Here is a 12,123-nt window from a genome sequence, read left to right as displayed (position 1 = left end):
ATTCATGTGTAACACATTCATATAAACAAGCAAACACAGGTGTATTATTTTTATCAGTTATCTCCCCAGCTCTTTGGAATCCACTATTTCTGCCAGCAGCAAACCAGCTATGGATTTTAGTCTCAACAAAATGCCCCCAGTCTGTCAGCATGCAAAGGAGAAATGTGGAGAGTCCAGTCTGGTCCAGCAGTATCAAGAGGATTCATAGAATCATTTTGGTTGGAAAAGACCTTTGTGATTATTAAATCCAACCATTAACCAAACTCTGCCTATCCTGGTGTTAAACCATGTCCCTAAATATCATATCTATACATCTTTTGAACTCCTCCAGCGATTCTCAGATTGGGTCAGGGCCAGTAAGTCTCAAAGTCCTCCCCTGCTTCTCAAGTGGGTATTAAAGTAAATATGGCACTAAACTGCTGAGCTGATTGCTTTAGCTCTTTGCAGATAAATCAAGAAATGGAAACCATGTGAATACAGCCATATTGTAACTTGCTGTTTTTGATAAAGACACCAAGACAGGAAGCCTCACTGTGCACACTCTCCACTGCTTGAGGCTTTTTCTGACAAGTACCTATCTGGGACATGACTAGAAGGAGGTACCAATTCAACACTTCTTGTGCTACAAGTGGTCCTTTGGACACAGTTCAATGTCAAAAGAAACTATATGTCCAGAGAAAGCACTCAGAGGCCTGCATCCTGATTCCAGCACACAGGTGTGTGAGTTGCTTATCATTTGAAAAGATGGTGTAATATAGGTAGGGAAATGCATTTTTACTTCAATCTCATTAAAAGGACAGGTTGAAACAGCCCTGCTGAACTTTTTAAAACAGTTCAGCACAGAGCTGAAACAGGGCATGGAAAAACTGAAAAGCTGCATTTAGAAAGCCTTGAAACCCAGGCTGATCAGAGAAGTTGTGGCTACCCCATCTCTGGAAGTGTTCAAGGCCATACTGGATGAGGTTTGAGTAACTTGACCTAGTGGAAGGTGCCTCTGCCCATGGCACAGGGGTTGGAACTAGGTGATCTTTAAGGTCCCTTCCAACCCAAACCACTCATTCTGTGAGTCTGTGATTGTAGTGTGGACTTTGTAGGGTGAGCCCAAGTGTTGGCTCCTCATGCTATGAGTATGATGAGATTTTGGAAAAGTTTGATGGCTTTAGGGTTTATCAGTGGGGGAAATCCAGCCGGGTGTTGCCAGTGCAGGATGTGCAATGTGCCATGTGGGATTGTTGTGGGCTGTCCTGCCCTCTAGCGCCGTCTCCTTCTGTCCTCTATCCTCTCTCCTGGCACCCACCCACACGAGGGTGGCTGCTGCAGCTCTGAGCAAGAGAGAGGGAGCTGCAGACCCCTGGGCCTTCTCTTGGGCCAACAAGAGTGCAGAGCCCTATGGTGTTACCTACCTGCTGGGGACTCAGACCAAAGAAAGAGGATTTGGAGAGGAAAGGCATCAGAAGGGGTCTCTGTAGAGAGGTGGTGTGAGGGATGTGGTGCCTGCACCCAGGTGTCAGCTGAGTGGCTTTCCCAACCCCCTGTGTTCCAGTCCCTGAGCCACCCAGCCAGTGGCATGGCCTGTGCCACACAGCCTGTCTGCTGGCATCACCCCAGACAGGTGACAGCTATGCCATTACCCCATGTCCCTTTTCCCCTCCTTAATGTTGCTCAAGGCTTTTGCTTCTCCAGTGACCAACACAGTGTGAGGGTCCCCCTTCTCTGCCAACCTGCCCGTGTCTGGAGTTGAATTCAAGTACAGGGCTATTAATGTAAAAGTGCAGCCACATTTTGTCAGTCATTTCTGGTACTGTTTCCAGTGAACCAGTGGTAAAGGAAAATTACAAAGAAAATGGAGTCTTAGTGCATAGTTCCAGCCCCTTAGCATTGCTCTGGAAGTCAGGAGGCAGAGGATTTTGCATTGGGAGAATTTTCAGTGGCATATAACTCTTTGAACTTGAAGAGCTTCAGAAGCAGCAACCTTTGCTCTATTACCTGCTGAGATGCCCATCCAGATTTGTCAGGAAAGGAGAGACTAGCCTGAGTGAAAAACAAAGTAGCTAAGTGCTGCGGCAGCTACTTTCCCAAATGAGGAAAGTAAGGAAATTCTGTTCTGAGAATATTATCAAAGCACTTGTGAAGTATAAGGATGCTCTCAATGTCCTTATGACCTTTTAGCATGTGGTGTGGGGCAGCGTTACTTTTCAACTGTAAAGGTCCCAGGCTTTTGATGGATTGGATTGTGTAGAAGGGGGTAGAATTTCACTGCCATTCAGTGCACTTAGGAACCTCTCTATTGATTCTTCCAGCCTGAAATGAGCAATCAGCACATGGAAAAGACACTTTAATGCTCTCTCTAGTGTTGCTTAGGTTCATCTTTCAGCGTGGCTAGGGCAGAATACTTGAAAATAGATAGGAATTCCTTTCTTCTTTCAGCTACGACATTAATGTCCATTTACCTGATGACTTGCCTGCTTGTTACTCAGTCTTCATATCCTGTTTCTGCTACATCTGCTTCTTCTAACTGGAGGTGTGAAGGCTGTTCCTCAGGCTGGTCAATCTCTTCTTTCTCTGTGACTGGCTGGTCAGCAATGTCCGTCTCACCAACCACCTGAGGGGCTGCATCTGTTGGCGTGGGCTCTTCAGCAGGTACAACCAAAGGTGTATGGCTAAATTCCTCTAAGCGTTTTTCAACCACTGTAGAAATCAAGGCTGAAACAGACAAAGTTACCATTAACAATCATGGAGGAAAAAAATGATAATTTGAGATTATTATCAATTATTGAGATGCTGTGACTTGGTTCCAGAGAAAAGAGTTTACACTGAAAGCAGCAATTTGAAAGGGTTCACTTGAACTGTTTAGTTCATCTCCTTACAGTTGTTTCTCAGTTTCAGAGTGGCATGCCCCACCAGGAACAAGGTCTGTCCATGCCTAACAGACCAGCTGTAATTGTTTGAATTATACGCTAAAAAGGACCCTGGTTAAATAGAAAATAAACCCAAAGGAAACAAACCCCATTGTAACTCAAACCCAAAATCACAGCAGGAAGAAAAACATAAAAGAAAGATGTAACATGTGGTTTGATCTAGGACTACCACTGTGGACACATATTATAAAAATATTGTGTTTCTATACAAGACATAATGTAGGTTGTTCAGGTATTTCAACTACAGCCTCTGAAGACCTGAATACTTAGCTTGAACTAGCTCAAAAGAAGACTGATATTTTAATCGAGTTCAAAAGCACGGACATGGTTATTGACTACTGAGAGGGTATAAGCCCTTGTTTTGATGATAAGTGTTGGTCACCTAACTCCTCTGTCACCCATGGCCTGTGATTATCCTTTTCAGTTCATTGAGGGTGAACATATTCTATAGCTCACAGAGCTTACACAAATGAGTTCAGAGACTTTTACGGTTTACTGGTAGCTACAGGCAGTTGGGCTTTTCTGTTGCCACTGGCACGGTCAAGCACACTATGGAGAACAGCATGGAAATGATGGCTGTTTAACACAGTTTTATGGCAGAGAAAATAATTGGTGCTGTTTAACCATTCTTCTGCTCAATGTATTGCATCTCCCAGCATCGACACATGAAACAATATGAAGCCAGTAGAGAGAGAGGGCAGTGCACCATGACTGATACTTCTATTATTTCGGATGAAAATCAACTACCTCGATGTACGTAGCAGTTGTTTTCCAACTATAAAAATATTTTAATATAGTTTAAAAAAAAAAGTCACAAAAAATATGGGTATTTGGGAGTTCTTCCAAAAATGATACCTGCTACCTTAACAAGTGATGACCCTGTAAATGGGCCATTTGTTCTGACTGGGAAAAAAACGATCCAGAACATCAAGCAGCCCAGATTACATTCCAGGATTTGGTAACTTACAGTCTAGTATTGTCCTCCCCAGAACCTTCCTCTCTAGCGTTTCTTCCACTTCTGTCATCAGCCATGGAAAGAATTCTGTCTCAATATCTGTAAGCATTTAGCAGGGAGGAAGAAAGAAAAAATGTCTTTTTATTAAGGATGAGTGACAGGATCTTTTCATTTACTACAATCATCAAAGATGAACATCCTTGCCAAAAGACACTTGCTTTGCAAGAGACATACGAAATCTCTCAGCTGTTGTTTGGTTTCTTATCTCCTGTTTCTCTTACTGAGATTCCCCATTTTAATGGATACAGACCAGAGTCCTCTCAACTGCAGTGAATTTTAAAGGGGTCTGGCACCCTTGAATGGCTAGCACGGATGAGATACACAGTAATGTTTCACTGAGATGAAAATAACTATCCTGACCAAGTCAGGAGAATAACATTTCCTGCTTTACTTTCCAAAGGCGTCTGGTTTCTGGTCTACTGAAAGCATTTATTCCCTCTGACTGAAGAGCTCTGGCTTACCCATGTAATTCTCAAATTGTGTTTTTTTATGCCATGGTCCCAAAGCCAGCCCTATTTGCTAAATACACTCAGTTTCTGTATTTGCCACACAACTCACTCTGGAGAGAGCGTATCCATTCCCAAGCTGTGGCCTGGGCACCTGTTGGGGCCTGAGGAAGTGGGGTACAGCAAGGTAATAAATGCTACTGATCCTAAAACCTTGTAAATCACCAATGTACAGATCTGGGATTATTTTAAGATCCTAATTTTAACTGACTAATTTCTTCATTGCTCTGATAATCATTAACAAAGATTCAGAATGGCATATAGATTTCTTTGCTTGTCCTATCAAAATACACTTACTTCAGCTTGGATCTCTCTCTGCAGTACCAATCCTAACCACACATTTATTTCTTCTCAGTTCAAAAGTGGCTCTTCACCGTCAACTTTTGCTTATTCTTGACTACTTGTACACATGACTGATGATACAAACCTCTTTGTATAGGATCATAAAATAACCCACTTTCACGAAGATTACTTAAGACTGCAGGAATGAGATCAGACAGGTAATGCTGAGCAAATGCCCGAGCTGCAATTTTCTCCGTAGTCTCTTTCTGTTTCTGCAGCATTTGCATGTGCTGGAGTTTGCGACGTTGCTGTCAAGACAATATCACATGTAAACCTTTCAGGCCGTTAGCTGTTACTCTTTTGATCTTGATGTTGAATAAGCACCATAGTATGAGTCAAAAATAGCAAAGATGATCAAGAGCACTGACACTTAGGGCCTCAAACCTTCACAAAAACTTATCACGTGAATAAGTGCTTGAAAGCAAGCTTGTATTCTGTACAATCCCAAAAAGAATATTTGTCTCAAAACAGCTGCCCTGACAAAATGTACACTGCACTCCAGTGGTGCCCTCATTCGATAAGCCACCTGGACTCTGCTCTCACATGGAGAGGCACTCATTTGGGTAACCACCCTGATAATTGAGGCCCTGTTCTCGCAAGCAGAGGCCCTCATTTCAGCAGACATCCTGATAAACTGGGTCCTGTTCTTGCAAGAACAGCCCCTCCTTCAGTGGCCATCCTGATAAGCTGAATGAACCCTGTCCTTGCAAGGGGAGCTCTGTTTGATGGTCACCCTGACAGGCAGGACACTGTCCTTATTCGATAAGGGACAGGGGCAGGCAAGCTGTACACTGTGGAAGCAGAGTGACATCTGGTGTGTGCCCCGGGTAAGGTCACTGGAGAGGGAGCACACACAGAAATAAGTATTATTGTTTTGTCATCCCATCTGGAGGGGCCCAAGTGAACACCTGGCTGTGCAAGATATGCCAAACCTCACCCCAAAAGATGCAGTTCGGCTGCATAAAAGAGACACACTCGAAATCCTGGAAGCGCGCCAGCCATCCAAGGACCACAACTTCCTACCAAGATCATCACCAGATCCAAGGGTAGTGATACCTTTCCTATCTCCCCTTTTTCTTTTTAATTTATCTCTCTGAGTTTCTAACCTTATCTTAGCACATAAGGGTAACATAGTTTCTAAGTTTAAGTTTTACAACCTGTTGCTTTGTTAAGTTTTGTTAGTTGTAACCTGTTGTTTGGACAATTTCCTGAAGTTTTGCTAAATTGTAATCCACTGCTAAGAAAGCACCATCATTTCTAATTCTGCTAGATGCAATCTGGCATGCTTTATAATCTTACTCACTTTTAAGTAAAATTGTGTTTTGTACAAACCTCCTGGGTAATAATCTTACTCCTAGAGTACAGTGAAGAGAATTCTCAACCTTAATCTTGTTGAGTGGGTTGTTAAAACAGATTAATTAAAGGAGGTGGATTGGGCCCAGCCACACCTAGGCTCCTCTCAGAAGGAGTTTAGAAAGCAAGGGGGTCCAGTCCAAATTTCCCTGGGCTGATCTCCCTCTCTGAAGAATACTACCTGTGCCCACTCTGTGGGATGTGATATTTGGTTTGGGCCCCCAGCTCTGGGGAGCCACACTCACTTTGTAAGACATGGCAGTGCTACACCCACCTTGTGGGTCATGACATACTCAAATCTAAGCAGTATTAAAGCCTAAAAGGACTAAAAGGAAATGTGTTCCTTTGGTGTACCTTTTCTGATTTTGGCAAGTCTGTAAAATAAAGGCCTTATAGATGGCCACAGGAAATCCTTCTCTAATGCCTTAACATGCACTAATCTCATAATTCCTTGCTTTATTATTGCAGATAGAGCCTTGGAATTAGATGAAGTTGGGCCAGAATTTCTTGAACTTTTAATCTTTTCTATTTTATATCCTGTTTGATGTAATTAAGGATCAAAAGTCAAATTGATCCAGGAGAACATGGGGAAAAAACCAAATATATAAGGTTGATGAACAGCAACTAAGAGCTGCCCTTTCTATTTACTAGGCAGTAATAATATGGCTTAATACTGGGAGATTTTGAGAGGTATGTGTGCATATATGGCAGGTGAAAGTCTCTCACTTTCAAGTTCTTGTGACTATTCATCTAGCAGTTATTATAAAGAAAAGGTTTGAGGAACAGCTGCATCAGGTACATAGGCTACTGTTGCATTTAGCCTTTCCATCAGGTGTCTGAGTACACCAGGTCACTGAAGCATGACTTCTCCAAATAAACCCAACAGCATGGTGGTGGCAGCATGAGAGTGAACGGTAGAGTACAGCTATATGGAACCAAAATGCTTTGAGGAATACTAAACTTGACAATACCCCTTTGAGAGCATGCACCTTATTTTACAGCTTGTAGTTCAGTACTGGAAATGGTTTTCCCTCTTCAGGTAGGCATTCAGACAGGCCTGTTCTGCCCTTAAGAAGTCCTACCTTTTCCTCTCTGTATCTTCTGTCCTGCTCTTCCAGGCGCTGTACTTCAGCAAGCTCTGCATTACGCAGCTCTGCATAGGCACGCTGCTGTGCCCTCAGCTGAGCCAGCTCTTCTTCCTCCATGACTTCCAGCAAAGATTGCTCAATTGTTTTCCCAATCAACACTTCCAGAATTGGCTTGACTTCAATGTCAAAGTCAAACAACTGAGGATCGAAGTCAGAGAAACAGAGACAAGTGACCTTTCATTACAATCACTCTCAACAATGACAAAAGGACGATTAGCAGAGCCCTTCTGCTGATGGTAGAATGGAAAAGTGCGGGTAGGGGGTCAACTAAGCTAATGTCAGCCGAGGCAAGAAGCATGGGTGCAGCTGGGGGCTAAGTGTTGAGACAGCTGGAATGAGACACCACACAGCCCCTGAGGGTGCTGCCAGGGAGAAGCAGAGCACTCACCTGGACCCAATTTCTGCTCATCATTATGTTCTCAACCCCTTCTTGGGCTGGACACTCTTTCTACAGGGGAGAGCGTTTCTCATCATTGTAGTTTTTAGATGATAGCAGCAGAACCAGTGCACATGGAGAAGCGCCTTTCTTAATGTTGCATTTACGCCCATAACAAACATTGGGGACCTTTTTTTTTTTTTTTAGCATTATGTGAGGATTAATTCCTTTCTGTTTCTACCTCAATTCTGCATCAAAAACATGTTTTGTATGAGAGACCTATTTTGACAGCACTTGTGAACCTGATTTAGCTTCATACCTCTCCTTCTTCTATTTCTGTGGCCACATCTTTTCCTGTTTTGGCTGGTATGAAGAGTGGAGTGGGTGGTCTGTCCAAAAATGCATCTGTTTGACATTCCATATCAACCTCTATTACCTGGTCGCTAATCTCTTCCAAATACAGTTCTAGAAATGAAAGCACAATGAATGCAGTTAAGTTTAATAATTGTTTTTTTAATGACTCTAAAATGTGAATTTCTACAGTTGTTTTTTTTTAAAAAAGACACCTTAACTTAAAAAATAGACCAGTTTGCTACATGCACCGTCTGAAGCCACATATGGTGCACTTCCTAAAAAGGCATTTCACTTAGTAGGTTTAAAAAGTCAGAGTCAAGGCCATTTCAGTTCATCTTGCAGAATGAACAACTCTTGGTAGAGTCAGAAGGATAGGAAAGTTTCAAAAAGGGATAATAATTGCCTGTCTACTAGTAATAGTAGTATTGACAAGATGCATTTGTCACTATTGTATGTGGCAAACCAGAACACTGGATATCAGAATGGTTTGGGTTGGAGGGCACCTTAAAGATCATCTAGTTCCAACCGCACTGCATGGGCAGGAACACCTTCTACTAGACCAGGTTTCTCAAAGCCCCATCCAACCTGGCCTTGAAAATGATGATACGTTGGTTTAAAGAATTATATTCTACTTCTGGACCCACCAGAAATTGCTTTGATGTAACCACATTTTATAACATCATGTACTTGGTTTGAATTGTTAACTTTTCATCATCTACTGCAGAGATAAATAGCCTGGCACAGAAAATGAGGTCTGTGGAGTACTTATAATTATCTGCATTAGTCAGTGAGAAGGATACAAGACCAAGACTTCCATGCTAGATAGCTGCCTTTTGCATCCAACAGTATTTGAATGGTGAAATGCTGTTGTGTGTATTGGAGGTGGTGTAGGAGGTTCAGCAGGTCTGGGGCAGAAGGAACATTCAGAAACCAAAGACCATGTCTGATTAGCATGTGTCACATCTATTTTCCCAGTCTGTAAATCAGTCCAATCTGAAATTATTTTCAGAGGGCTCAGCAATACATATCACTCATCTCATGATTACCCCACTACCAATTTTTGTTTTTTCTCGAAATAAAATTGTTCTTCCACAAATAGGGTAGTTTCCTATTCTACGTTAGGGTGTGAACCCTGATTTTTAACAGTAGTCTTATTCTTAAATGTGACAGCACTCTTAAGCAAAAATTTTTAAACTCCCTCAATTTTAAGCATATGCTAATCTTCTCTGATTGGTACTGTAAAAGGAAAGAATAAATGAAGAAGTATTGACTAGTGTTCAAGAACATTTACTGAAAACAGAAAAACAAAGCCTCTAGGGAAATGTCATTAATTAGCCAAGTTTAATAACTACAACTGAAAATAAGGAATTATAAAGGATTGGAGAACCTCTGATTTTAGAATTCTATGAATCTAGCCTTAACCCTCCATTATTCTACTATCTGCACCATCAATTTAGTAAGTGAATATAAATCAGCAAGTATTTATTTTCAGATGATTTTTTTTTTAAATCAGGCTTTTACCTGTTTGCACATAAATGTGCTCTCTGCCTTCAACAGGCTCAGGTGTTCTTCGTTGAATTTGTTCTTTTGCATGCTTTCTAGCCAGAGCTCTTCTCCGTGCTTCCCTCTGCCTTCGAATCTCAAAGGGATCAGGTTGGATACTCTGAGCAGGGGTGAAGAAAAAAAAACGCAAAAGAGAATATGCTTTGTACTTGGAAATGATATTAATTCCTCTCTACAGGAAAAATGATGGTTGTTTGATTTGAATGCTAGAAATCTAGCACTTCAGATTTACATGTCAGGGTCCTGACACTAAATTTTAATTTGATTTATAGACTGTAGGGCATGAAACCAACAAGGTATCCAAGCTGCCTACAGGCATATACCAATGGCATCTCACAACAAGAGCTGCTATTTGAAGTGAACATTTCACACGGAACTCTGCAAGATAAAGTATATTAAAATGGCATAGTCTTGCTGTCAAGTGAGAATTTCAAGGTAAAGCTTTAAGAAAATCAAATGGACTTGAGTCCAGTTATCCTACTATCAACAGAATTGTTTGTTCATAAAAACTATAGGTTCTTTTTGCTGATGAAGAAAAAAACCCCCATATTAACACTTTTAAATTCTGCATTGTGTTTGTGTATTGACATGAACACCACTTTTCAAATTGCATAAACAGACTATATGTGAAATGCACTATAAGAAACAGCTACTGAACAACACAAAGTTATTTCTGCAAAGTATAAAGTAGCTTTTAAAAATACAGACTGCCTTAAATACTTATATGATCAAACTATGTAGAAATGCTCTCTGAAAATGAAGTAGTACTAAAACATAAATAAACTACTTCTGACTCTACACAAGCAGCTTGTGCATTCAGTTGGCCCATCTAGCTCTACTTCTAAAGTAGAGGGTATGCCCAATCCTTGGATCCTAAATCCCAAGATTTAGTTTCTCAAGAGTTACCGTTTTCACTGATGACTCCTGCAGATGCATACAGTAACAGATGACATGTGCTTAGTATTAGAACTAAAGAAATGGGGGTGGGGAACTGGCATAATAAAGTACCTAATGATCAAAAAAAAAAAAAACAAAACCCAAAAAAACCCAAAAGAACTACAGAAGATCACAGGAAAGAAAGGCTGAAAACAGTCACATACTACTTGAACTGGAGAGCCTCTGACAGTGAAATATTTTAAGTAAAATTACAACTTCGGGAGTTAAAATACTATTGAAGAACAGTTTTCCTGCCCCATCAATTACTTTTCTGAGCTATAGTATGATGTAGAAAGAAACGTACCACAGGTGGGACTTGAAGGGCGTAAGTGTTGCCTCGCACCACCCTCCTGTCATACATGAGGTTGGCGTAACGAACGCGTTCCTTCTCTCTGCAATAGCAAGTAGAAGGAGCTGTGGTCACAGGCCTACAACCCTTAAGCTAACGCCGCAACAAGCCAGAAAGACTTAGGCCAGAGGAGCAAATTCCCTCGAAGTAAGGGAAAAGTGGACAGCGCCGGCAGGAAGACAAAGATCCCCCTGCCCCAGGATGGGCAGCGAGGAGGCTAGGGTGAGGGGGAAAAAGCAGGGGGCTGGAGGGAGCAGTGGGGCCCGTTCAGGACGCAGATGCCACGGGACTGGATGGCGCGGCCAGCCGGACACCAGCACTCACGGCTCCGCGGCGTCCAGCGGCTCTCTGTACTTCGGGCGGGCGGGCAAGGGACGGGGCGGGCTGCAGTAGCTGTAGGGGACGGCGGAGGCTGCCGCCACCTCCGAGTCGCGGGCGGGCATCATCGTGGGGTCTGGCCGGGGCTGCTCGGCGAGGAAGCGGTAATGGGCCGCCCGTCCCGCGGCAACCGTCTCCAGGGCAACGCGGGAGGCGGGATCCGCGCATGTGCAGTGCGGGCCGAGGAGTCGGTTGTGGCGGTTACGTCGGTTGTGTCGTTGAGGGGTGGCCATTAGGGTGGATGTCGTTCAGGCGGCTTCTCCCAGGAGGAGGGAACTAAAGCCTGAGGGAGCTTCAAGTGTCTGCTCCTCTGCGTCTGCACGGGGGTGCGTAGCGGGAAACAGCCACTCTATCCACCAAGGGCTGAGTAGCTGGGAAGCGCTGCGAGGCCCCTCCTGGGTTGAGGTAATGAGGGAGTTGAGCCACGAGGTGTCACCGTCCTTCCGCCTGCGTACAAGCCGCTCAAGGGCTAGGAGGTTTCCAGTTGCTGTCGGCGTCTTTACCTGGTCTGCAGGGGCGTTTGGGATGCAGAAATTGCCCGGGGGGAACGCAAAAGGTTTTCGGATGATGTAGCGGTGACTTCAAAGTACCGGTGTCCTCAAAGGCGGCCCAAACACTTGCACTCTTAATATTTGGGGTTTTTGTTTGTTTTTTTCCCCGCGCCAAAGTAGGGTTTGGGTACTGTAAAGGTATCATATGAGGAGAGACAGCAGAGTGAGGTGAGCCCTCAGAACACCATCCCATTTGTAGTGAGCAGCACATCCTGGCATGGCAAATCATGAAGATGTGTTTTCAGATTGTGTGAAAAATTTCTACTGAGAAAAATTTCTACTGAGAAACGAGAAATTAAGGGTCACTGATATCATGATAGCTCTTTACTTATTT

General features: G+C 43.1%; 1 protein-coding gene across 1 annotated transcript; it reads right to left on the bottom strand.

Annotated features, from left to right (window-relative positions):
- Positions 1-2,320: 2,320 nt before the first annotated feature.
- On the bottom strand, positions 2,321-11,334 carry RSPH3 (radial spoke head 3). Its single transcript, XM_030447982.1, has 8 exons — positions 11,185-11,334; positions 10,816-10,903; positions 9,534-9,675; positions 7,978-8,123; positions 7,217-7,420; positions 4,867-5,029; positions 3,886-3,972; positions 2,321-2,703 (listed from the first exon to the last, which is right to left on the bottom strand). Exons 1-8 carry the CDS (start codon positions 11,304-11,306, stop codon positions 2,474-2,476), a joined length of 1,182 nt encoding a protein of 393 aa, XP_030303842.1. The 5' UTR covers positions 11,307-11,334; the 3' UTR covers positions 2,321-2,473.
- Between the last annotated feature and the right edge of the window lie 789 nt (positions 11,335-12,123).

The sequence above is a fragment of the Calypte anna genome, chromosome 3 (assembly GCF_003957555.1).
Source record: "Calypte anna isolate BGI_N300 chromosome 3, bCalAnn1_v1.p, whole genome shotgun sequence".
Lineage (NCBI taxonomy): Eukaryota > Metazoa > Chordata > Aves > Apodiformes > Trochilidae > Calypte > Calypte anna.
Note: the sequence above shows the minus strand (reverse complement) of the source record. Positions and strands in the feature narration are given on the sequence as shown.

Excerpts from the sequence above, each read along its gene's own strand:
- RSPH3 (XM_030447982.1), bottom strand. The coding sequence starts at position 11,306 with ATGATGCCCGCCCGCGACTCGGAGGTGGCGGCAGCCTCCGCCGTCCCC. Across the intron at positions 3,973-4,866 it reads TTATGATCCTATACAAAGAG|ATATTGAGACAGAATTCTTT; the intron begins GTTTGTATCATC and ends AAATGCTTACAG. Across the intron at positions 2,704-3,885 it reads GGGGAGGACAATACTAGACT|CCTTGATTTCTACAGTGGTT; the intron begins GTAAGTTACCAA and ends TGTCTGTTTCAG.